The 27,996-nt window shown below is 37.9% G+C and overlaps 1 protein-coding gene across 1 annotated transcript in view; it reads left to right on the forward strand.

The window, feature by feature from the left end:
* Frmd3 (FERM domain containing 3) overlaps positions 1 to 27,996 on the forward strand; it is a 207,214-nt gene that overhangs the window by 141,828 nt on the left and 37,390 nt on the right. Inside the window, exons 7-10 of the mRNA XM_052176669.1 lie at positions 56 to 143; positions 6,459 to 6,547; positions 23,392 to 23,455; positions 24,913 to 25,001. Of these exons, the coding sequence (XP_052032629.1) occupies positions 56 to 143; positions 6,459 to 6,547; positions 23,392 to 23,455; positions 24,913 to 25,001 (330 nt within the window). The remainder of the gene's footprint in view (positions 1 to 55; positions 144 to 6,458; positions 6,548 to 23,391; positions 23,456 to 24,912; positions 25,002 to 27,996) is intronic.

Raw genomic sequence — 27,996 nt, forward strand, 5'->3', positions numbered from 1 at the left:
CTATTGATTGTATTACACTTGAATTCTCTAATTTGTTTTGTGTGTGTCATTTTAGAGGGCAAAGCCCAGCAATGGCTGAATTCAACTTACTCCTGAAAGCTCACACATTGGAAACTTATGGGGTGGACCCTCACCCATGCAAGGTAACTGCATCACACAACAGGTTATACCATATAATCATCATTTTGTCCAAAAAGAAATTATTGGCATGTAGGCCTCGCAGAACACACTTAGGAAATTTATACAGCCATACCACAACAATAAGAATTATGGCTTATGGGACTTTCAGGGAGGACCAGGAAAGGGGAAATCATTTGAAATGTAAATAAAGAATATATCTAATAAAAAAAAGAATTAAACTATGGTCACATGTTTTAGAGATGATTGGAATCTATGCCAGAGACCTAGAAATGTTCACTAATTGTATTGAAGTATCCACATTTTTCAAAATATGTACCCATTTATTCATCTAATTGATGATTTCTATCATAATGCAAGCATATTCAAACAAGTTTACTTTTAAGGTCTTCACCAACAAAAAGTATAGTCTTAAAGTCACTCTACAGCCTTTCCATCAAGCCCATATCCACTCTTTTTTGTGTCCACCTATCTACAATGTCTCTCTGTACCATGGGACCCAATGAGTAGGGTAGACTAGCACTGAGGTAGGTAAATTTTATTATAAGTATAAGGAAGAATCCTGTCTTCCATTCTGGATTCTCCAGATGTACTCTTAGTACTACAGCAGCCTGCACACATGAGTTACTCCTCCAACCCCACCTTCATTCCATAGAAACTTTACCTCTTTATGCAGACCCAGGTTACTCCTAATGCAGTCCTACAGCCTTTTCACCTTTTCCTTCCAGCCCATCTCCATTTCTTTGTGATACCTACCCACTCACCAAAATATTCTCTTCCATGGATTCTACAGCAATTGCTTTCCTGAGTGGAAAACAGCACACACAGAATGAAATCCCCATTCAACAAAGATAGGACCATCTCTGCCAGGACCACTTCAGTGTTAGAATTCCAGATGTCTAGATCTCAACACCAGAACACAAACATGAACAGAAAAAATAATGTGCCTCTTCCAGAAGCCACCAACCTTATTGTGTTATGACTAGGAAAAGCAATTTAGTTGAAACATATGACATGGAACTCAAAATATCAATTATATGAATGACTTAATAAAGATTGTGAAAACAGGAACAGATGAATAAAATAATGAAAAACCTCAATAAATGAAAGTAGAATTTAACAAAGAAATATAAACATGCACATACACAACAAAAAATGAAAAAAGAGGATGTAAAAAATACAGGAAGTCAAAATGAAGCTCAGATGTAATGCTTACCAATAGATGGAAAGACAGAAGAGAGACTCAGATCTGAAGACAAGGTGGAAGAAATTGATAAGTTAGTCAAAGAAAATGTGAAATCTAGAAAATAAAAATAATCTTGGTACAAAGCATCCAGAAATGCTGGACAATAAAAATAACAAGTACAGAGGAAGGGAAACAAAACCAGGGCAGAGTCAAAGAAAAGACAATTTTTGAGAAAAATTACCCCAAGCTAAAGAAAGAGCTATCAAAATACAAGAAACATCCAGTACACCAAAATAGACAGTACTAGAAAATATATTTTCCATGACAAATAATAATCAGAACACTAAATGTATAGAACAAGAGGATGTTATAATCTGCAAAAAAAGAAAACAAAAGAAAGAAAGAAAAAAAGAAAGAAAAAGAAAGAAAGAAAGAGAAAGAAAGATAGAGAGAGAAAGATAGAGAGAGAAAGAAAGAAAGAAAGAAAGAAAGAAAGAAAGAAAGAAAGAAAGAAAGAAAGAAAGAAAGAAAGAAAGAAAGAAAGAAAGAAAAAGAAAGAAAGATGTAGAGGAAATTTCCTCTAATTGATTAAATAAAGACAACAAAAAGCCAATCACTGGGTGAAGAGGAGGCAGGATTTCCAGGTCTGGAGAGAAAGAGAAACTTGTTTTTGGACTGCAGGAACAAGGCAGACACAATGTAGGAGAATGGAAGCTATTAGTTCGGGTGGCGGATGCACCAGGATCTGTCACCGTAATATTTATGGAATAGTTGATAAATTTAGGATGTTAGATTCTGCGCCCATTGATTGTGTTATCTTTTGATTCCAAACTAAGATTGTCTGGTGTCTTCCTTCTTGCAGTGATTCAATTGAGCTCCAGGGAAAAATAACTACAGAAGAGCATGGGTTTCCAAGTGTGCACCCAAACTAGCTGTGCAGAAATTTGGGAGTGCTGAGTGGGTGTGGTAGTGCTCCCAGCTGTGGGGGAGGGGTAGAGGGAGCAATTTCATAGCTCTGGAGAGGCAGAGCCAGCCTTGGTGGGACAGGCTTTAGCAAAAGGGAAAACATGTGGTCTTGGGATCGGTGCCAGGCTGGGAAACAGACTGAGACCACTGGCTGATGTCTAGCCGGCGATAATATAGATTGATTTTTAATATTACATGTTGCAGAAAAAAAGAAAAGGAAAAGAAAAGGGGAAAGGGAAGGGAAGGGAATGGAAAGGAAGGGAAAGGAAGGGAAAGGAAGGGAAGGGAACATGGCTTTTAAAGGCAGGCCCACTGTAATAACACCTGACATTTCAGTGAAGTCTCTGAAAGCCAGAAGAGTCCAGATGGATAGTCTATAAGAGACCACAGTTAACACAACAGACTACCATACCCAACATTCCATAACAAAAACAAATATAAGCAATTTCTATCTACAAATCTAGTTCTACTGACAGAACTAGAAAGAAAAATTCAATTTGAAGGTATTGACTAGACCCAAGATGACACAAGTAATAAACAATCCCAGAAGTCAATCAAAAAAGAGAAAAATGCCTACAACACAATACCTGAATATTAATGGTCCCAATAACCCAATAAGCAAACTAACAGATTAGATTGCAAAACAGTATCTATCTTTCTACCAAGGACCAGCCTCAGCTTGGAGAAGGGTTCTGAGGAAAGAGTGGGAGTGGCAAGAAAAGAACAGCTCGAAGTCAATGGTGATGTGCAAGCTGACAACCTTGTGTTCTGCTCCTGCTGGCTTTCCAAAGTGCCCATTAAGATAGCTCACACAGAACAAGGCCTAGTCTTCTATTTATATATCAGTTTAATTGTCCACCCCAGCTTCCCTTTTGATTGTCCCATGAGTGAGCATTTTATGACCACTTGATTCTTACAAAAGGAGAGCAAGTACATATTTTTTTTATTTTCTATATTCTTTGTTTATATTCCAAATGCTTTCCCCTTTTCTGGTTCTTCCTCCCCATAAGCCCTCTTCCCTCTGCTCATTCCCTAATCACCCCCCTCCCATTTCTCTGTCCTGGTAATCCCCTACAATGCTGGATCAAGCTTTTCCAGGACCAGGGACCTCTCCTTCCTTCTTCCTGGGAATCATTTGATATGTTAATTATATCTTGAGTATTCAGAGCTTCTGGGCTAATTAATATCCACTTATCAGTGACTGTATTCCATGTGTATTCTTTTGTGATTGGGATACCTCATTTAGGATGATATTTTTCAGTTCCAACCATTTGCCTAAAAATTTCATTAATTCATTGTTTTTAATTGCTGAGTAGTATTCCATTGTGTAAATACACCACATTTTCTGTATCCATTCCTCCATTGAGGGACATGTAGGTTCTTTCCATCTTCTGGCTATTATAAATAAGGCTGCTATGAACATTAGTGGAACATGTGTCCTTATTGCATGCTGGGGAAACCCCTGGCTATATGCCTAGGAGTGGTATAACAGGGTCCTCTGAAAGTGTAATGCCCAGTTTTCTGAGGGACCGCCAGACTGATTTCCAGAGTGGTTGTACCAGCTTGCAATCCTACCAGCAGTGGAGGAGTGTTCCTCTTTCTCCACAGCAAGTACATATTTCTCCACAGCAAGTACATGGCAAATGAATTCAAAGATCTGCCTGCCTTTGTAAGCAGAGACAATAGGTTAGCATGGTGGGATCTTACTCTCAGATTGCCTTTGTCACTATGCATGTGCCTAACTTCTCTCTGTCCCAAACTGATATTGAATTTGGGAAGCTGCCTGCTCTTGTAAGCACAAACAATAAACTTACTTTGGTGGGATCTTGCCCTGAAATCACAACTCCTCAAATCTCTTCATCTCCTTCCTTAATATCTGACAAGCTGGCTCATAGTATAGCTGTCTCTGTTTCTTTAGGTTTGTGAAACCCTCATATAACTCATATTGGATCATTACATTTTGAGGGAAAAACTGTGTCTTGGGAGAGAGCTAAATTGGCAAAGTACCATCCATTCATAAAGATTTGAGTTCACATCCTCAAATCCACACTTAAAATTATCTAGACATAATAATGTGTACCTGTAACCCTAGTCTTGGTTATGGAATGAAGGAGGATTATTTGAAAATATCAGCCTAACCTAATCAAAAAGTTCCCAGTCCAGTGAGAGACAGGATATTAATATCCTTATATTTAATATCCTATTTATATATTTTCAAAATCATATTTTAGAGTTATTTCCCACAGCCTTAAGAGCTATCCTGAAGGTCACAGTGTTCATTATTTTGCTAAGGACATTAGATGTACCCTCACCTCCCAGAGTCATGCTGTCTCTGATTATCATGGAGTCACCAACCTTGACAGAGAGGACATTTTCCCAGGGACAAACATAAAGTAAAATATACAAATGGACCTTATGTTTAGCAACCATCCACATCAGTGGAGATCATGATCTGTTGGCATTTCTCCAGGGGCAGGAACTGTCATACCATCCTTTGCACTTGGCTCTATAGGGCTCAGCAGCTCCCCCTTTCTGTTTTAATTTGAAAGTGTAAACATTGACCATGAGTATGGTTACTGAATGTGTGACTTGATTGATATAGACTGCAAGAAGAAACAAAACCAGCAGGAATAAGTCAATGGTTTCTCAATTTATCAGTTATATTAACTGAACATATTTGTTAATTTTTTTCTTTTTCTTTTCCATATTATTTGGCAACATTTACAAGGGTGAAATATAAACAATTTTTATCAGAATCGCCTGTACTCTATCTTAGAGCTATAGATTCTTTTCTCTCTCCCTTCCTCCCTCTCTCTCTCTCTCATGTGATATATGTATGTGTGAATGTGTACTTATATGGGCTTACATATGAATACCTAAGGGTTAGTCTTTAGTGTCTCTCATTAATGTCTCTGCACCTTAATTTTATTAAAGTGTCTCTCAGTGAACTGGGAGCTTACTGATTTAGCTAGGCTGGTATTTTTAAAATAATTCTCCCTAGTTCTATATCCAAGGCTAGAGATACAGGTACACATTGTTATGTCTAGGTAATTTTAAGTGTGGATTTGAGGATATCAACTCAGATCTTTATACATGAATGGTACTTTGCCAATTTAGCTTTCTCACAATACATACAGTTTTTATCTTATTAATTTTATAATGTAGTGTTGTGTTTATATTCTCAAAATATTATTCATGTAATCAATATTTACTTCCATGAATTTTAATTGTAGATCAACAAAATAATAGCACTAATTCTATACTAAGAGTTCATGTCAATCAGGATATGAAAAATAAGTTTTGGACTTACTCTTTGAGCATATACATTTTCCCAGACCAAGACAGATTATTCACTAAGTTCTAGATCTATAGTACTCAGCTCAGTCTTCTCATCATAAGTACTTAGGAACTTCATAGATATCTGTTTTCCCAGAGCTTACCCAACCCTGATTACCTCAGGTACTGTGAGCATTTAGGTGAGGCCGCCACGTGACACTGGTGTGCACAAGGATACGTCTACTTGTCTATATTGACACATGCATCTTTTTCTGACTATACAATTGTTTTATGATATTTCTCAGATGCCTCTTGTAATGATATAAATATGTTTATTTCTTTTAGTGGCATGAATTCTTTATAGAAATATAATTACCTCTGTTTATTTTCTTGTTTGAAAAATGACTGGATTTTTCTGTTATGTTTTGACCTTATATTATCCATGAGTTGCTTAGAATTTCAGGTTTAGTCGGGAGATAAGTAGGCTTTTTCTGGTGATTTGTATATGGATATTGTTAGGAATTCTGCATATGGTTGAATTGGGTGGGCAAAATGCTTAAGGCATTGGTTTCTTTGTGTTAGAGGGATAATGGCAACCAAGAACAGTTTTCTGACAGTACAGAGAAGATGCAGAGCACAAGCAACTCAGAACCCTAGAAACTAGAGGGTTCCTGCTAGGATAAGATGTTGTTTTCTGGAGGAGAAACAATACATAACCCCAGATTTTGTCCAGAGTTTAGAAGTCATATTCTTTAGAATTCCATCTTAAAAACTTAATTTATGACTATAGTTGTTGGCCTTGATTCAAATTAGCCCAAGATGAAGGACAAAGAGCATGTCATTTATCATTATACTTCTCAACCCAAATACTTCTTTATTTTTATTTCTACAGGATTCAAGAGGTGCTACGGCATTTTTAGGATTCACTGCTGCAGGTTTTGTCGTATTCCAGGGAAATAAAAGAATCCATTTGAGAAAATGGTAAGTACATACTTCAAAAAAAAAATGACTTACCTTTTTCTTAATCTTATTCTTCTTTCTCTTTACCATTATTTTTCCTTCTGAAACTTTCATGTAATTTCCTGGGTAGATAGATTTAACTGTCAACTTGATACAACTTAAAAGTATCTAGTGTGCTTCTTAGCTTTTGTCAACTAGACACAAATCCTAGACACTCCTGTGAAGAGTGGATCTCAATTGAGGTACTTCATCAATTAAAACTGCATTAAAACACAGGCATACCTGTGGGTCATCTTCTTGATAACTAATTGTTGTAGCATGTCCTGTGCCCATTGTGGTTTGTAGCATGCCTGAGCTGGCAGGCTTGGGCGGAATAAGAAAGGTAGCAGGGCAAGCCTTTGGGACAAGCAAGCAATGGTCCTTCAGGTCCTGTGCTTCAGTCCCTGCCTCAAAAGAAGCATGTTATTTATTAAAAATATTGGTACCAGAAGTAGGGTCTTGCTGTGACAAACCTGGACATATTGGGTAATAGAAAAGATTGTTGCAGGATTTTGGAGCTTTGGGCCCCAAAGGAAATTAAGTGTTAGAGCTTAATGAACTATTCTGTGAAAAAATGGGATATAATGCTGAAAGCAATGTAAACAATGAGGGCTTGGCTTGTGAAGTTTTACAAGGAGGAAAAGCTTCTATCAGAGTTGTTTTTGTGATACTTTGTATTCAGACTTTGTGAAAGAGAAACCTTGTTTGCTTAAGTGGAACAATTAATAATGTTATCTAGGAGAGAAAAATCAATTATTATTTATTAGATCACCAGAACTGAGGTGAAATCTTCTAGGAAGTATTTCCTTAGAATCAGCACAGAGACACTATGGTCCAGAAAGAACCAAAATATCTCAACCTGAGAGCAAAACATGCTAATATGTAAGAGTCTCCCACATCATACTACTCTTGAAGTCGTAAAAATGTCATGATGAAGAGCTAAGGCTTGACACTATATGGTTGGTTGAGAGTTCCAGAAGAGCATCTAGGCATAGTCATTTATGATAGTGCAGCCTCGATTGCAGTAGAAATTCCAGGATTGAAAGGGTCATAGAAAAAAGCTGAAAATTTGTAGCATGTGATAGGACCAGTGTTCCTGGAGAGAATCTAGGCGTCTACTATGTAGATGTAGTCTCAGGTGCATGACCATGGGATGAGCACCAAGAACAGTGGTAGTTGTAGAGTGGAGCACACTGAGCCTCTGTGTGTACCATTGATCATGGAGCTGCAGTGGCGGGGTTGCTCAAGCCCTTTGGAGCCAAAAGATCATGAGTGAGTCCTAGACACTGGACAGTGTGGTATATTCACAGTTTGGTTTTGATTTGAGATGATTGTTCCTGTGCCCTGGTGATTTTTTTAAAAAAGATATTATACCATAACATATTTGGATTTTATAGAAACTGGCAGTATAACTACTGGACTTTTTAAGAGAATGTTGACTTTTAGTCTCTAAAATTTAAACTTTATTTTAATAATCGAGATGAAGCCTAGAACAGTTGCTGGCCCATAAATATGTCTCCTTTGAGCATTAAATTAGTCAGTCAACTCATTTGAATGTTGTTGTCCAGTAAAGAACTTGCAAAGCTGTCCGTGATGAAGAGAACGGACTTATGCTTTTTTATTTTTCATTCATCCATCTCAGTTCAATATATGATGAGTGTCTAATTATGTCTGATGTGCATGTAAATGATTGTTGCTAAGATATTTTATTCCAAAAGAAAATGTGACTTCAAATGAAAAGGATCTAAGACAGGTAACCTTGAGGTTTTAAAGTTAGAAGAAGACTTAAATCCTTTATGTCAGTTCATTTGACAGAGGGCAGGAAGATCATGATGTAGATTTGGGGGCTTTTAAAGAAAAATATTTTTCAAAATCCTGAGTCATAATCACAATGATCTCATGCCTTCCTAATGACAGTGGCAGATGAGGAGTGAAGGTATGATACAACTAGGAATTTTCAAGAAAGGAAAAGTCCAGCTTCTAGAGCTAAAAGCAAACAGTAGCAGATAATAAATGTAGAGTGTTCTGTCTGCTAAATTGGTATTAAGTGACTATGCAGCAATAGACAATACATGAACACACATGCACATACTCACACTAGAGAAAGGGAAAAAAGTAAGTTTTGAATTTTCCTTTTTTTCAAGTAACCTTTCCAACACTGTATTCCATCTATCAGTTTGGTCCTAGCATTGAATAACAAGAACAGAGAACATTAGCTAACGATGTGGGTAAATATCTAGGCTAATAATAGTTGTTAACAGAGTTGGTAGACTCTTTTACAAACATATTACAACTGTAAAGTCACTGAAGGAAAATAAAGGGAAAATACAAAGATACTCAAGGCTGGAGAGATGGCTCAACAGTTAAGTACTTACTAATCTAGCAGAGAACCTGAGTTTGGTTCTCAGCACAAGTGCTTATAGGTTCAACTCCACTGCCATTTTTAAAGACCATATGAGTTTGTTTTATTAAAAGTGGGATTGTATTTTATATTATGATGTGAACATGAGATCTTGGGCACAAAGTTTAAAAAAAAGTTATTGTTTAGCAATAATATGTTTGTTGCCAAGTTAAAAAAAGGGTAGATTCTACTATATAGCTTTGTCACTTGACCCAAACTTTTAGGCATACACAAAAAGAAAAAAAAAAACATGACTTGAGGAATTGTTTGTCTCAAACTAGCCACTGATCACATCTATAGGGACATTTTCTATGATTATTAATTAATGTAGAAGGGTCCAGCTTATTCTTGGTGGTACCATATCCAAATGATGAACTAGAGATATTAAGAAATGTAACTAAGCAAACCAGAGGAGTAAACCAGTAAATAGCATTCCTCTGTGTACTCTGCTTTCGTTTCTGCCTCCATGTCTTGCCTTCAGTTCCTGCCACACTGGTTTCCCTAAGCTCTTACCTATAATTATAGAATGAAATTAATCATTTCGCCCCTGCACGTTGACTTTTTATTTATTTTTAAATGATTTTTATCACAAAAACTGAAAAGAAGATCAAATTGGCCTGCAGACATTTCTGTGGGTAATTGACATGATTATTAATTGATATAGTAGGGCCAAGTGACTATGAACAACACCATTTCCTGAAACCATAAAAAAGCTATGGTCCCTGTGGTACCAATTAGCTGATAAGTAGTTTCCTTGGTTAGTGCTTGCTGTATGGAATAGGGCTGCCTTCAAGTTCCTACCTTGACTTCATGCCTTAATTTCTCTTCACAATGAATTTGTGCTGATGTTATAACCTGCGATAACCTTTTCTTCCCTTAAGTTCCTTTTTGTCAGAGTATTTTTCATATCAATGAAAATAAAAGTAAAACAAGTAGTAATCATTTACCTGGCTGGTTCATGATTGGTAGATTCATCACCTGTAAAGGAAAAGCAGAATTCTAATAGACTTCCAAAGAAGGTCTATAACCAATAGTGCTCTTTTTTTTCCTTCTTTTCTTTTATTGGGTTTTTTTTTTAATTTCAAATGTTATCCCCTTTCCTGGCTTCCCCTCCAGAAATCCTCTATCCCATATCCCCTCCCCCTGCTTCTATAAGGATGCACCGCCACCAAATAGTTCTTAAAGTATTCAAAAAATAGAAACATAAAGTATTTCTAAATTCTTTCTATAAAGCCCTTATTACTCTAATAGAAAAACCAGGAAACCACATACTTTCACACACTGGTGTGTGTATGTGTGTGTGTGTGTGTGTGTGTGTGTGTGTCTGTCTGTATCACTGATCTACATAGATTCAACACCCCCCTCAATAAAATACTTACAAATTGAAAGCAGGCAGGTATCAAAAAGTGTATAACTCATGATCAAGTTGGCCTCATCCCAGTGATAGGAGTGCAACATATATAAGAAATAAAGGTAATAAACCAAATAAATAAACAAAAAATGCAAGAATCATATGATCATCTCAATAGAAGCAAAAAATAAAGTCTTTGATAAGACTCAACATACCTTCATAATAAAAGCTCTAGAACAAACAAGCAGAACTGTAGGAACCATATTCCAACATAATAAAAGTTATATAACCATGCCCAAGTGGCATAGGAAGGTAGCTTAACCACCCAAGAGTTCGGAGAGGTCTGACTGCACAGGTAGAACCTACCCCGCTGCTCAAAGGATCAAGCCCTGAACCCTCTGGTGAAAGTCCTCTGGTTTCTGTCTCCCTCTTGGGACCACCATTTGCCACCATGCACCATATCCAAGTGGCACAAGGAGGTAACTAAACACTTAGGAATGCACGGAGGCCAGACAGCACAAGTAGGACCACCCCTGCTGCTCAAAAGAAACAGCCAGAAACCCTGAGGATACAAGAGTCTAGAAGCAGCCTGACACAGGAGTCTTCTGATTTCCTCCTGCACCCAGAGTTTATTGAGGCCATAGAGCTACATGCCCAAATTCAACCACAAGAGAGTGGGTCTCACAGGAGTACCTACATACCTGTGTACACAGAAAGATTGGGTCTCCCAGGAGCACAGATACAGAGGCTTGCCTGACAGATAAGCCACAGTCAGAGAAAACAATACCAACTAACACCAGAGATAACCAAATGGCAGAAGGCAAATGCAAGAACATTACCAACAGAAACCAAGGCATTATGGCACCATCTGAACCAAGTTTTCCCACAACAGCAAGTCCTGTATACGCCAACACACCAGAAAAGCAACATCTGGATTTAAAATCACATCTCAAGAGGCTGATAGAGGATTTCAAGAAGTACATAAGTAACTCCCTTAAAGAAGTACAGGAGAAAATGAGTCAACAGGCAGAAGCCCTTAAAAAGGAAACACAAAAATCCCTTAAAGAAATACAGGACAGCAGGGCAGTGGTGGCGCACACCTTTAGTCCCAGTACTTGGGAAGCAGAAGCAGGCAGATTTCTGAGTTCGAGGCCAGCCTGGTCTACAATGAGTTCCAGGTCAGCCAGGGCTACACAGAGAAACCCTGTCTCAAAAAAAAAACCAAAAAGAAAGAAAGAAAGAAAGAAAGAAAGAAAGAAAGAAAGAAAGAAAGAAAGAAAGAAAGAAAGAAAGAAAGAAAGAAAGAAAGAAAGAAAGAAAGAAAGAAAGACAGGAGAATATGAGTCAACAGGTAAGCCCATAATGAGGAAATAAAAAAACCAATTAAAGAAATGCAGAACAACATGGGTCAACAGGCAGAAGCCCTTAAAGAGGAAATGCAAAAATTCCTTAAAGAAATACAGGAAAACACAAGCAAACAAGTGAAGGAACTGAACTGAACCATCCAGGATCTAAAAAGGGAAGTAGAAACAACTAAGAAATCACAAATGGAAACAATTCTGGAGGTGAAAATTCTTTGTTTAACTCTGTACTCCATTTTTTCATATGGTTGTTTGGTTTTCTGGAGTCTAACTTCTTGAGTTTTTTATATATATTGGATATTAGCCCTCTATCTGATGTAGAGTTGGTGAAGATCTTTTCCCAATTTGTTGGTTGCCGATTTGCCCTTTTGATGGTGTCCTCTGCCTTACAGAAACTTTGTAATTTTATGAGGTCCCATTTGTCAATTCTTGATCTTAGAGCATAAGCTATTGGTGTTCTGTTCAGGAACTTTCCCCCTGTACCGATGTCCTCAAGGGTCTTCCCCAGTTTCTTTTCTATTAGCTTCAGAGTGTCTGGTTTTATGTTGAGCTTAGTACAAGGAGACAAGGATAGATCAATTCCCATTCTTCTGCATGCTGACCTCCAGTTGAACCAGCACCATTTGTTGAAAAGGCTATCTTTTTTCCATTGGATGTTTTCAGCCCCTTTGTCGAGGATCAAGTGGCCATAGGTGTGTGGGTTCATTTCTGGATCTTCAATCCTGTTCCATTGATCCACCTGCCTGTCACTGTACCAATACCATGCAGTTTTTGACACTATTGCTCTGTAGTATTGCTTGAGGTCAGGGATACTGATACCCCCAGAATTTCTTTTATTGTTGAGAATAGTTTTAGCTATCCTGGGTTTTTTGTTATTCCAGATGAATTTGAGGATTGCTCTTTCTAACTCTGTGAAGAATTGAGTTGGGATTTTGATGCGTATTGCATTGAATCTGTATATTGCTTTTGGCAAAATGGCCATTTTAACTATATTAATCCTGCCGATCCATGAGCATGGGAGGTTTTTCCATTTTTTGAGGTCTTCTTCCATTTCCTTCTTCATAGACTTGAAGTTCTTGTCATACAGATCTTTCACATGTTTGGTAAGAGTCACCCCAAGGTACTTTATACTGTTTGTGGCTATTGTGAAGGGGGTCATTTCCCTAATTTCTTTCTCAGCCTGCTTATCCTTTCAGTATAGGAAGGCCACTGATTTGCTTGAGTTGATTTTATAACCTGCCACTTTGCTGAAGCTGTTTATCAGCTGTAGGAGTTCTCTAGTGGAGTTTTTTGGGTCACTTAGGTAGACTATCATATCATCTGCAAATAATGATAGTTTGACTTCTTCCTTTCCAATCTGTATCCCTTTGACCTCCTTATGTTGTCTAATTGCCCGAGCTAGTACCTCAAGTACAATATTGAAAAGATAAGGAGAAAGTGGGCAGCCCTGTCTAGTCCCTGATTTTAGTGGGATCAAGTTTCCCACTTGCTTCAAGTTTCTCTCCATTTAGTTTGATGCTGGCTACCAGTTTGCTGTATATTGCTTTGACAATGTTTAGGTATGGGCCTTGAATTCCTGTTCTTTCCAAGACTTTAAGCATGAAAGGATGCTGAATTTTGTCAAATGCTTTTTCAGCATCCAATGAAAGAGAAGCATCTTAAAAAATGCTCAACTTCATTAGTCATTAGGGAAATGCAAATCAAAACAACCCTGAGATTTCACCTTACACTAGTCAGAATGGCTAAGATTGAAAATTCAGGAGACAGCAGATGTTGGCGAGGATATGGAGAAAGAGGAACGAACACTCCTCCACTGCTGGTGGGGTTGCAAATCGGTACAACCACTCTGGAAATCAGTCTGGCAGTTCCTCAGAAAACTTGGCACCTCACTTCCAGAAGATCCTGCTATACCATTCCTGGGCATATACCCAGTAGATTCCCCAGCATGTAATAAGGATACATGCTCCACTATGTTCATAGCAGCCCTATTTATAATTGCCAGAAGCTGGAAAGAACCCAGATATCCCTCAACAGAAGAGTGGATGCAAAAAATGTGGTATATCTACACAATGGAGTACTATTCAGCCATTAGAAACAATGAATTCATGAAATTCTTAGGCAAATGGATGGAGCTGGAGAACATCATACTAAGTGAGGTAACCCAGACTCAAAAGATGAATCATGGTATGCACTCACTAATAAGTGGGTGTTAACCTAGAAAACTGGAATACCCAAAACATAATCCACACATCAAATGAGGTACAAGAAGAACGGAGGAGTGGCCCTTGTTCTGGAAAGACTCAGTGAAGCAGTATAGGGCAAAACCAGAACAGGGAAGTGGGAAGGGTTGGGTGGGAAAACGGGGAGGGAAGGGGGCTGATGGGACTTTCGGGGAGTGGGGGTCCAGAAAAGGGGAAATCATTTGAAATGTAAATAAAAAATATATCAATTTAAAAAAAGATAGAATTCTGGAGATAGAAAACTTTGGCAAGAAATCATGAGTCATAGATGCAAGCATCAACAACAGAATACAAGAGATGGAAGAAAGAATCTCAGGTGCTGAAGACACCAGAGAAAGCATTGACTCAACAGTCAAAGAAAATGCAAACTGCAAAAAGCTTGTAACCCAAAACATCCAGGAAATCCAGAACACAATGAAAAGACCAAGCATAAGGATTATAGGTATAGAAGAGAGTGAAGATTTACAACTTAAAGAGCCAGTAAATATCTTAACAAAATTATAGAAAAAACTTCCCTAACCTAAAGAGAGAGATGCCCATGAATATAAAAGAAGCCTACAGCACTCCAAACAGAATGGACCAAAACAGAAATTCCTCCTGTCACATAATAATCAAAACACCAAATGTACGAAACAAAGAAAGAATATTAAAAGCAGTAAGGGGAAAAGGCCAAGTAACATATAAAGGAAGACCTATCAGAATTACACCAGACTTCTCACCAGAGACCAAGAAAGCAAGAAGATCCTGGACAAATCTCATACTGACCCTAAGAGAACACAAATGTCAATACAGACTACTATACCCAGCAAAACTCTCAGTCACCTTAGATGGAGAAACCAAGATATTCTATGATAAAACCAAATTTACACAATATCTTTTCACAAATACAGCCCTACAATGGATAATAGATGGCGAACACCATCAGAAGGACGGAAACTATACTCTAGAAAAAGCAAGAAAGTAATCTTCTTTCAACAAACCCAAAAGAAGATAACCACTCAAACATAAAAATAGCATCAAAAATAATAGGAAGCAACAATCACTATTCCTAAATATTTCTTAACATCAATAGACTCAATTCCCCAATAAAAAGACATAGACTAACATACTGGACATATAAACAGGACCCACCTTTTTACTGCATACAGGAAATGCACCTCAGTGTCAAAGACAAACACTACCTAAGAGTAAATGGCTGGAAAACAATTTTCTAAATAAATAGTTCCATGAAACAAGATGGAGTGCCATTCTTATAAGGGATAAAACTGACTTTCAACCAAAAGACATAAAAAAAGACACGGAAGAGCACTTGATACTCATGAAAGGAAATATCTACCAAGAAGAACTCTCAGTTCTGAACATCTATGCTCGAAATGAAAGGCATCCTCATTCCTAAAGGGAACTTTACTAAATCTCAAAGCACACATTGTACCTCACACAATAAGTGTGGATGACATCAACACCCCACTCTCCTCAATGGCCAAATCAGTGAAACACAAACTAAACAGAGACACGGTGAAGCTAACAGAAATTTTGGACCAAATGGGTTTAATAGATATCTATAAAATATTTCATCCTAAATCATAAAAATATATCTTCTTCTCAGCACATCATGGTACTGTCTCCAAAACTGACCATATAATTACTGACAAAACAGACCTCAACAGATACAAGAAGATTGGAATAATCCCATGCCTCCTAACAGATCACTACAGATTATGGTTCTTCTTCAATAGCAACAAAAACAACAGAAAGCCCACATACTCATGGAAGTTGAACAATGCTCTACTCAATGATACCTTGGTCAAGGGAGAAATAAGAAAGAAATCAAAACCTTTTTAGAATTTAATGAAAATGAAGGCACAACATATCCAAATGTATGGGACACAATGAAAGCAGTGCTAAGAGGAAAACTCATAGCCCTGAGTGCCTCCAAAAAGAAACTGGAGAGAGCATATACTAACAGCTTAACAGTACACGTAAAAGCCCTAGAACAGAAAGAAGCTAATACACCCAAGCAGAGTAGAAGCCAGGAAATCATCAAACTCAGGGCTAAAATCACCAAGTAAAGCCAGGCGGTGGTGGCACACACCTTTAATTCCAGCACTTGGGAGAAAGAGGCAGGCAGATTTCTGAGTTCAAGGCCAGCCTGGTCTATAGAGTGAGTTCCAGGACAGCCAGGGCTACACAGAGAAACCCTGTCTCGAAAAAAAAAAAAAACAAAAACAAAAAAAAACAAAAAAAAAAACAAAAAAAAAAACAAAAAAAAAACAGAGAGAGAGAGAGAGAGAGAGAGAGAGAGAGAGAGAGAGAGAGAGAGAGAGAGAGAAATCAACCAAGAAGCAACCAAGCAGAAACAAAAAGAACTATACAAAGGATCAACAAAACCACGAGCTGGTTCTTTGATAAAATCAACAAGATAGATAAACCCTTAGCTAGACTAACCAGAGGGCACAGAGACAGCATCCAAATGAACAAAATCATAAATGAAAAGGGAGATATAATAACAGAAACTGAGGAAATCATCAGATCCTACTACAAAAGCCTATACTCAACACAACTGAAAAATCTGGAAGAAATGGACAATTTCCTGCACAGATACCAAATACCAAAATTAAGTCAGGATCAAATAGACCATCTAAACAGTCCCAAACTGCTAAAGAAATAGAAGTTATCATTGAAAGACTTCCAATGAAAAAAAGCACAGGACCAGATGAGTTTAGTGCTGAATTCTATCACATCTTCAAAGAAGACCTAACACCAATACTCTTTAAACTATTCCACAAAACAGAAACAGAAGGAACACTACCCAACTCATTCTATGAAGCCACAATATGCTGATTCCAAAACCACACAAAGATCCAACAAAGAAAGAGAACTTCAGACGAATTTCCCTTATGAATATCGATGCAAAAAATGTTCAAAAAAGTCTTACCAACTGAATCCAAGAACGCATCAAAATGATCATTCAACAAAGTCAAGTAGGCTTCATCCAAGTGATGAAGGGATGGTTCAATATACAGAAATCCATCAATGTAATCCACTACATAAACAAACTCAAAGAAAAAAACCACATGGTCATTTCATTGGATGCTGAAAACGCATTTGACAAAATTCAGCATCCTTTCATGCTTAAAGTCTTGGAAAGAACAGGAATTCAAGGCCCATACCTAAACATAGTAAAAGCAATATACAGCAAACCGGTAGCCAGCATCAAACTAAATAGAGAGAAACTTGAAGCAATGCCACTAAAATCATGGACTAGACAAGGCTGCCCTCTCTATATTTATCTATTCAATATAGTATTTGAAGTTCTAACTAGAGCAGTAAGAAAACAAAAGGAGGCCAAAGGGATAGAAACTGGAAAGGAAGAAGTTAAATTATCACTTAAGCTACCCAAAAAACTCCACCAGGGAACTCCTACAACTGATAAACAACTTCACCAAAATGGCTGGATATAAAGTTAATTCAAGCAAATCAGTAGCCTTACTATACTCAAAGGATACATAGGCTGATAAAGAAATTAGGGAAACAACACCCTTCAAAATAGTCACAAACAATATAAAATATCTTGGTATGACTCTAACCAAACAAGTGAAAGATCTATATGATGAGTACTTGAAGTCTCTGAAGAAAGAAATCAAAGAAGACCTCAGAAGATGAAAAGATCTCCCATGCTTGTGGATTGGCAGGATTAATATAGTAAAAATGGCCATCTCACCAAAAGCAATATACAGATTCAACACAATCCCCATCAAAATCTCAACTTAATTCTTCATAGAGTTAGAAAGAGTAATTCTCAAATTCACCTGGAATAACAAAACATCCAGGATAGCTAAAACTATTCTCAACAGTAAAAGAACTTCTGGTGGAATCAGTATCCCAGACCTCAAACAGTACTATAGAGCAATAGTGATAAAAACCGCATGGTATAGTGACAGACAGGTAGATCAATGGAATAGAATTGAAGACCCAGAAATGAACCCACACACCTATGGTCACTTGATCTTTGACAAAGGAGCTAAAACCATCGGGGGGGGGGGGGAAGATAGCCTTTCAACAAATGGTGCTGGTTCAACTAGCAGCTAACATGCAGAAGAATTCAAATTGATCCATTCTTATCTTCTTATATTAACCTCAAGTCCAAGTGGATCAAGGACCTCCACATAAAACCAAACAAACTGAAACTAACAGAAAAGAAACTGGGGAATGGATGTAACTAGAAAGTGTCTTCCTAGAAAAGGGGAAATCATTTGAAATGTAAATAAATTATATCGAATAAAAAAATTAAAAAAAAAAAAGAAAGAAAGTGTCTTCCTGAGCAAGGCAACACAATCACAAAACAACACACATGGTATGCACTCACTAATAAGTGGATGTTAACCCAAAAGCTCAAAATAAACAAGTTACAAGTCACCCAGTACAGGAAGCTCAAGAAGGAGGATTTAAGTGAGAGTGCTTTGTTTCCTCTAAGAAAGGGAACAAAATACTCACAGGAGCAATAAGGGAGACAAAGTATGGAGCAGAGACTGAAGTAAAGGTCACCCAGAGTCTGCCCTACCTGGAGACTCATCCTATATACAGTCATCAAACCCCAACACTTTTATGGATGACAAGAAGTGCATACCAAAAGGAGCATGCCATGGTTGTCTCCAGAGTGGCTCCGCCAGAGCCTTCCAAATACAGAGGCAGATGCTAGCAACCAACTATTGGACTGGGCAGTGGGTCCCCAATGGAGGAACTGGAGGGTGGTCCAGAGGAGCTAAAGGGGTTTACAGCCCCATGGGAAGAACAGTGATTTTGGCCATCCAGACACCCCCAAAATCCCAGGGACTGAACCATCAATCAAAGGGTACGCATGGTTCCAGCGAAAAATGTGGCAGAGGCCTTGTTGAGTTTTTGATCTTAACCAGTGGGAGGAATGGTCTTTGGTCAGGTAAATGCTCAATAGAGGCCCCAACAAAGGGAAACCAAAGGGGGGTGGAGGGGCATATATGTGGAGGCAGGGGGAAGGAGGAGGGGGAGGGGGCATATCAGGAAAGGTTTTACCATTGGCAATGTAAATGAAGACGATATTCAATTTAAAAAAAAGAAGAAAAGAAACTGGGGATGAGCCTTGAGCACATGGACACAGGGGAAAATTTGCTGAACAGAACACCAATAGTTTATGCTCTAAGATCAAGAATTGACAAATGGAACCTCATAAAATTACAAAGTTTCTGTAAGGCAAAGGACACTGTCAATAGGACAAAATGGCAACCAACAAATTGGGAAAAGATCTTTACCAACCCTACATCCAAAAGAGGACTAATAACCAATATATACAAAGAACTCAAGAAGTTAAACTCCAAAGAACCAAATAACCCTATTTAAAAATGGGTATAGAGCTAAACAAAGAATTTTCACCTGAAGAATATTGAATGGCTGAGAAGCACCTAATGAAATTTTCAACATCCTTAGTCATTAGGGAAATGCAAATCAAAACAACGCTGAGATTTCACCTCACACCTGTCAGAATGGTTAAGATCAAAAACTCAGGAGACAGCAGGTGATGGCAAGGATGTGGAGAAAGAGGAACACTCCTCCACTGCTGTTGGGATTACAGGCTGGTACAACCACTCTGGAAATCAGTTTGGCGGTTCCACAGAAAACTGGTCATAATACTACAGGAGGACCCTGTTAAACCACTTCTTCGCATATACCCAGAAGATGCTCTAACATGTAATAAGGACACATGCTCCACTGTGTTCACTGCAGCCCTATTTATAATAGCCAGATACTGGAATAACCCAGATGTCCCTCAAGGAAGGAATAAATACAGAATATTAATACAATGGAATACTACTCAGCTATTAAAAATAATGAATTCATGAAATTCTTAGGCAAATGGATGGATCTGGAAATTTTCATCCTGAGTGAAGTAACCCAATCACGAACACACATGGTTGCACTTACTGATAAGTGGATATTAGCCCAGAAACTTGGAATACCCAAGACACAATTCACAGATCAAATGATGCCCAAGAAGAAGGAAGAACAAAGTATCGATACTCTGGTCCTTCTTAGAAGGGGGAACAAAATACCAACAGAAGAAAATACAGAGACAAAATGTGGAGCAGAGTCTGAGGGAAAGACCATTCAGAGAGGACCCCACCTAGTGATCCATCCCATATATGGTTACAAAACCATACACTATTATCTATGCCCTCAAGTGCTTTCTGACCAGAGATGGATATAGCTGTCACCTGGGAGGCTTGGCCAGTGCATGACAAATGCAGAGGGGGACACTCTCAGCCAGCCATTGAACTGAGCACAGGGTTCCCAATGAAGGAGCTAAGAAAGGACCCAAGGAGCTGAAGGGGTTAGCAGCACCATAGGAGGAACAACAATATGAGCCACCGAGTATTCTCAGAGCTCCCAGGGACAAAACTGTCAACCAAAGAGTACACATGGAGTTACCCATGTCTCCAAATGCTTAGGCAACAGATGATGACCTTGTTGGACATCAAAGAGAGGAGAGGCCCTTGGTCCTGGAAAGGCTCAATGCCACAGTGTAAGGGAATACCATGACAGGGAAGCAGGAGAGAGTTGGTTGGGGAACAGGCAGAGGGGAGATAGCTTATGGGATTTGGGGGAGCAGGGGCCAGAAAAAGGGGACAGCATTTGAAATGTAAATAAAGAATATATCTAATAAAAAAAAAAAAGAAAAGAAGAAAGAAATCCTGACAGGAGCCTGATATAGCTGTGTCCTGAGAAGCTCTGGCAGAGACAGACAAATACAGATGCAGATGCTCAGTCAACCATTGGATTGAGTACAGGGTTCCCGATGGGTTCCCTAATGGAGGAGTTAGAAAAGGACTGAAGGAACTGAAGGGGTCTGAAGCCCCATAGAAAGAACAATAATATCAACCAACCAGACCCCCCCAGAGCTCCCAGGGACTAAACCACCAACCAAAGAGTACACATGGAGGGACCCATGGCTCCAGCCACATATGTAGCAGAGCATGGCCTTGTCAGGCATCAATGGGAGTAGAAGCCTTTGGTCCTGTGAAGGCTAGATACTCCAGTGTAAGTGGATTCAAGGGTAGGAAGGCAGGAGTGAATGGGTAGCTGGGGGAACCCCCTCATTGAGCTGGAGGGAGAGAGCATGGGATAGGGTCTTGGGGGGGAGTAGACTGCTAAAGAGGATAACACTTGAAATGTAAATAAGGAAAATACCTTATTTTTTGAAAAGAAAAAAGAAAAATTATGTATGACAAACCCATGACCAACATCATCCTAAATGAATAAAACCATTAATAAGCCCCATCAAAATCAGGAATGGGAGTGGACTGTCCACTATCCCTACCCCTCATCCATAATGTGATTGGAGCATTAACTGGAGCAATAAGGCAAGAGAAAGGATACAAATGGGAAAATATTAAGTCAAATTATTTTTGATTGAATATTATATTATTTTATACCCAATGTTCCTAAAGTTTGACTACAAACGTTGTAGAAACTATCAATTTCAGCAAAGTATTATGATACATAATTGGCTTATAAAATTTACTAATATATATAAAATCTTTATACATATTAGTAACAAGCATGCTGAGAAAGAGATCATGGGCATACTCCTCTTCCCAGTTTCTCAAATAAAATAAAATATTTAGAATATACATAACGAAAGAGGTGAAAAGCCTCTACAATGAAAACTTTAAATGTGTGAAGAAAGAGAAAGAGAAACATACTAGAATTTGAAGACCTCCTAAGCGTATAGCTTGGTAGAATTAACAGAATGTGAAAAAGACCTTCCTACCAAAACAATTTACTAATTCAATGAAATCACAATCAACATCTGCATCTCATTCTTCACATAAATAGAAAGGAAATCCTAAAATTGATATGAAACAACAAAAGACCCAGATAGCCAATTAGTCCTAGATAAGTGTCTGTTTCTATGCATTCTGCTTGTTTTAAGTTCTAAGTGCATCTGTCTAAGACCCCAACTTTTATACATCTGTTTCTATTGTATCATTGATTTTTTTAGTCATACTTTCAGTCCTCCATTGTACCCATTTGTCCTCTTCTTCCACAGTTAGGAATCTCAGAATTCACTCTTAAATTCTTTGAGTCTCAATGTATTAATCCATAGAATGGGCATTGGTTGTATATGATTACCCTAAAGAAGGGTGAAGGAATTGCAGGAGAAACAAATGCAATGTTCAGGAGAGTGCTTTGAAAATCTGGTATAATTTGATAACTATAAATTGTTATATGATGTTGCTATTTGGTTTTCTTCTCTAGATTTTCAGCATCTGACAAAGAAGCTCCAATGTGTTTACTTCAGTCAATTCCAGGGTAGATACCATAGATATTCCAACATAGTTTGAGAAGCATGGGTAACTTGAAGACTGCCCTCATTCCATCCCAGGACTGCAAAAGTCTTGGAGGACATTATACACTCAGGTTTCCAAAATTACTTGAGACCTGAAATGTTTTGACTAGAAGCTGCCGCATCTAAATGCATACTGATATCATGTCTTTTCCACTTGAACACCATTTTGTGGAGGGGTCATTTGACATACTGAGGTGAATAGTCTGGAGTATTTGGTTTTGTTTTCATTTCTTCAGGTTGCCTATGTTACTGGTATTGTGTTTATGGGGATCCCATTTTTACTTCTTCTTAAACATATTTGTTATAACCGTGCATCTCTTGCTTTTAAATCAGTTTCTTCTCATGTAAATCATAGTTGTATTTTTTTAACCAGCTTTGTTATCATTTCACATTTCTCTTCCTACATTGAAACAAATGAAGTATCACTGTTTTTAGTCTCATGGGAAAATATACATGCAATATAATTATTCTAAAAATTAAATACAAGGGATAATTAAAATCCTTCTTTTCACTCATCAAGGAAATGACCATGTATCTACATTCCAAGCAAGTTTACATCAAATAACCTTTTGAGATAAAAGCAAAGTCGCCTTTGACCATACTTTTTTTTGAGAATTTCTATGTGGACAGGAATGATTCTCTTGAAAATCGGTAATGTGGTATATGTTCTTCCTAGAGGTGGTTGGAGAATAATGGAAAAAATAGATACTTTGAATCCATATTATCTTACTAACATTCTTTTTACTTTGCAAAAATGTGCTTACCAATTGATGTTTTGATTGCTAATGTTTACAAATAAACATTGTCTCTTAATAAACAGAAGCTCTTAAATGAAAGATGTATCCTAATTATATAAAAGTGAAATAATTCTGAGATTGCACTATATTAACTCTTGGGAAGAAAATTGCTACATAATTGACTTAAAGACTCCCATTCTCAATAGACCATTACTGACGATTAAAAATAATATTTTGATTCATTGTAGTTTCCTTGACATTTGTAAGTCAGATAGATTTATATGGAAAAGCCAGGCATCTGATTTAGCTATAAAGATTTTTTTTTTCCTTTTCACCCAGAGACTCTCTTTTCTTAGGTCAGATGTCAGCAAATTGAAGTTTGAAGGGAAGACATTTTACGTGATTGGGTCCCAGAAAGAGGTCAGATACTGATTTTCTAATTCGTTGTGTGTATGTGTACAAGTATGTTTGTGCTTAGGAAAGTTCCAAGAATTAAAATGCTTTTGGTATGTTTGCCCCCAAAGAGAGTGGCATTGAAGAGTGGGGATAATGAAAGCTATTTGCTGAAAGCAGTGTAGAGCTAGAGAATTTACTGGCAACCCACCCAAAAAACTAAGGTAAGTGAGCAGTGTTAGCTGGAGAGAGCTACGTTAAAAAGACAGATTAGGGTAAACTTTATTCATTAAATATAAAACATAAACTCTATAAGTCTTTGTCTAAGTTATGGATAAATGAAACAAAAGAAAAATACTTATAAAACTAGACATAGATCAACACTAAAGTGTTATGACAACATTATATAGCCCTAAGTGGTTCTCCCCAATAGTTTTGGGGTTCACCAGGGAATGGACTTGGTGGCAGACTATTAGCAAAATATTGAACTTTAAAGGTAGACCTGAAGTTTGCTGGTTTTCTTGACCTTTGACACTTGTTCTCAAATATTCTTCCAGTGTAGTAATTTTTTAAATTAATCAAAAATTGAGAGTGTGGTGGGTGATACCTAAAGTATTGGTAAGGAATTGTGAATCAATCAGCTTTTTATCACATTTAAATGGATTAGTGATATCTAACAAATAAGGAAAAACCCATACCATTTCAGGTTTCTTTTTAAAAGATTTATTTTTTTTATTATATGTAAGTACACTGTAGCTGTCTTCAGACACTCCAGAAGAGGGAGTCAGATCTTGTTATAGATGGTTGTGAGCCACCATGTGTTTGCTGGAATTTGAACTCAGGACCTTTGGAAGAGCAGTCAGTGCTCTTACTGCTGAGTCATATCTCCAGCCTCCCAACCCACACCATTTCAGTTTTAATGGGAATAGTAATATTGGATGGGTTCTTAGAGAGAAGGCTCAATGGGTAAAGTACTACGATGATTTTAGTTAGAATATCCAGCTCCCACATAAAACCCCTACCACTAGCTGTGTATGAAGGAGAGCTATCTCTAGAGTGCCACTCTAGAATGGTGCACACCAGGTTCAGTAAGAGACTGTCTCAAAAAATATGTTAAAGAGTGGTAAAGGAAGACACCCAACATTAATCTCTTGCCTCCATACAAGAATGTATATGGACCCATATGCCTAAAACAACACCCATGTACAATTAAAAAAAAAAACGTGTAGGATACAAATACCTATTGAAAAAGCATAGCCAGGCGGTGGTCGTGCACGCCTATAATTCCAGCACTCTGGGAGGCAGAGACAGGTGGATTTCTGAGTTTGTGGACAGCCTGGTCTACAGAGTGAGTTCCAGGACATCCAGGGCTATACAGAGAAACCCTGTCTCAGAAAAACCAAAAAGTCAAAAAAAAAAAAAGCATATATAATATAAACTGGTTTTAACATTCCATTTCTTGTTTTTTTTTTTTTTTTTACTAGAAAAACGCTGTTTTGGCATTCCATACTTCAACACCAGCTGCCTGCAAGCATTTATGGAAATGTGGGGTAGAAAACCAAGCCTTTTATAAGTAAGACTCTTGTGTTTCTTTGATTATAGGTTTATAAAGTACTGATGGAGCCCTTTATGCCTTACCAGTGACTACATATTTATTTGTTTAGTATACCTCTTTACAGTCTATTTAAATGTAATATGGCATTACATTTAAATACTTTACATTATGAATGAGGGACATAATTATTTACCACACACATCCGATAGTGTATTAGTGTCTAGAATGTCCAAAGAACTGAAAAAATAAACAAAAAGAAAATGAACAACCCAATTAAAACTGTGCTATCAAACCAGAGAGGGCTCAAAAAAATTCAAAGACTAAAAAGTATTTTTCTCTTTTTAAAAATTGTATTCTTTTCTCTTATACTACAACCCTACCACAGCCGTCCCTCCTTCCACTCCTCCCAGTCTTCTCCCCTTCTTTCTCCACCAGATTGACTAAACCACCATTTCCCTTCAGAAAAGAGCAAGCCTCCCGGGAATAGCACCTGAACACTACTGCAAATCACACGATGCAATAATCCAAAGCACCGAGCCTCATTAAAGTCTGATAAGGCAACCCAGTAGGAGAAAAAGGGTGCTCAGAGCAGGCAAGAGTCAGAAACCAACCCTATTCCCACTGATAGGAGTCACACAAACACTCTAATCTAAAACTCCACATGTATGCTTAGGACCTAGTACAGACCCATTCAGGCTCTGTGATTGCTACTGCAGACCCTTATGAGCCCCTATGACTCCTACTTAGTTAATTCTGTGGCCCTTGTTCTTCTCATGTCGTTGACATCTTTGGCTCCTACAGGTCTTCCTCTCACTTTTTCTTGAGGTTTCCCGAGATCTACCCAATATTTGGTAGTGGATATGTGCATCTGCTCCCATCAGAAGTTGGAAGAAATCTCTCTGATGACAATTGCACATGAATGTGCAATCTAGCATCTGATTCTTGACAGTCAAGATAGTAGAGACGTGGGCTCCCTCTTGTGGCCTGGCCTTCAAGTTAGACCAGTCATTGGTTGGCCACTTCTCCCAACTCATCTACCAGTGCTCCATAGATCTAGCACATCTTTTACACAAGATAGGTTGTAGATTAAAGATTTTGTGGCTAGGTTAGTGTCCCAGTCCTACTACTGGAAGCCTCATATAATTATAGACGACCACTTCAGCTAAGAATTAAGTGATCAACATCTTTAACCTGTAGAGAAATTTAAATGAAAACTACTTTGAGATTCCATCTCATCCCTGTCAGAATGGCTAAGATCACAAAATCAGAGACAACAAATTCTATGGAGAATATAGAATAAGAATAATCCTTAATCATTCTCGGTGATAGTGCAACTTCATGCAGCTACTGTGGAAATAGATGAGTGAGTTCCTCAGAAAGTTAGGAATAGATCTACCATATAATCCAGCTACATCATTCTTGGCCATGTACCCAAAGGAGTCTTTTCTATTACACTCACTCAGCCATGATCATTCCTACTTTATTTTTTTTGCTAGGAATTAAAAACAGCTTAGATGTTCATCAATTGATGAATAGATGAAGAAGATGTAGCACCTATAAATAATGACATTTTATTCAGCTCTAAAAAAATGAAGTATGAAATTCAGGTAAGTAAATGGAACTAGAAATACATACTGAGTGATATCACTGAGAACCAGAAAGACAAACACTGTATGATCTCCTTCATTTGTTGATCCTAACATCAAATCTTCAGACTTTTTTTACTGTGCACATTTTTTATTCGATATATTTTTATTTACATTTCAAATGATTTCCCCTTTTCTAGCCCCCCACTCCCTGAAAGTCACATAAGCCCCCTTCCCTCCCTCTGTTCTCCCACCCACCCCTTCCCACTTCCCTGTTCTGGTTTTGCCTTATACTGCTACACTGAGTCTTTCCAGAACCAGGGGCCACTTCTCCATTCTTCTTGTACCTCATTTGATGTGTGGATTATGTTTTGGGTATTCCAGCTTTTCAGGCTAATATCCACTTATTAATGAGTGCATACCATGATTGATCTTTTGAGACTAGGTTACCTCATTTAGTATGATGTTCTCCAGCTCCATCCATTTGCCTACGAATTTCATGAATTCATTGTTTCTAATGGCTGAATAGTACTCCATTGTGTATATATACCACATTTTTTTTTTTGCATCCATTCTTCTGTTGAGGGATACCTGGGTTCTTTCCATCTTCTGGCCATTATAAATAGGGCTGCTATGAACATACTGGAGCATATATCCTTATTACATGCTGGGGAATCCTCTGGGTATATGCCCAGGAGTGGTATAGCAGGATCTTTCGGAAGTGACATGCCCAGTTTTCTGAGGAACTGCCAAACTGATTTCCAGAGTGGTTGTACCAATTTGCAACCCCACCAGCAATGGAGGAGTGTTCCTCTTTTCCACATCCTCTCCAACACCTGCTGTCTCCTGAGTTTTTAATCTTAGCCATTCTGACTGGTATAAGGTGAAATCTCAGGGTTGTTTTGATTTGCATTTCCCTGATGACTAATGAAGTTGAGCATTTTTTAAGATGCCATCCGAAGTTCTTCAGGTGAGAATTCTTTGTTTAACTCTGTACCCCATTTTTAATAGGGTTATTTGGTTTTCTGGGGTCCAACTTCTTGAGTTCTTTGTATATATTGGATATTAGCCCTCTATCTGATGTAGGGTTGGTGAAGATCTTTTCCCAATTTGTTGGTTGCCAATCAAATCTTCAGATTTATGTGTTTAACTTGGAATACCTGTTTATACAGTTAACAAGAAATTGGCCAGTATTGGGAGAGGGAAAAAGATCTTACTTGGTTATAGCAAAATCTAAATTATATGAAAGGGAAATCACAATAATGGAGAAGAAATTAAGGCACAATAGGAAGGAAGGACAGAGAAGGGAGAATAACTAATATTAAGAATGGTTTGAAAAACCACAAGGAAACACACTACTTTATAAGTTCACACACACACACATTTATAACATATATGTATATTTCATATAATATAGTAGAAACACA

Source organism: Apodemus sylvaticus, chromosome 3, assembly GCF_947179515.1.
Source record: "Apodemus sylvaticus chromosome 3, mApoSyl1.1, whole genome shotgun sequence".
Classification (NCBI taxonomy): domain Eukaryota; kingdom Metazoa; phylum Chordata; class Mammalia; order Rodentia; family Muridae; genus Apodemus; species Apodemus sylvaticus.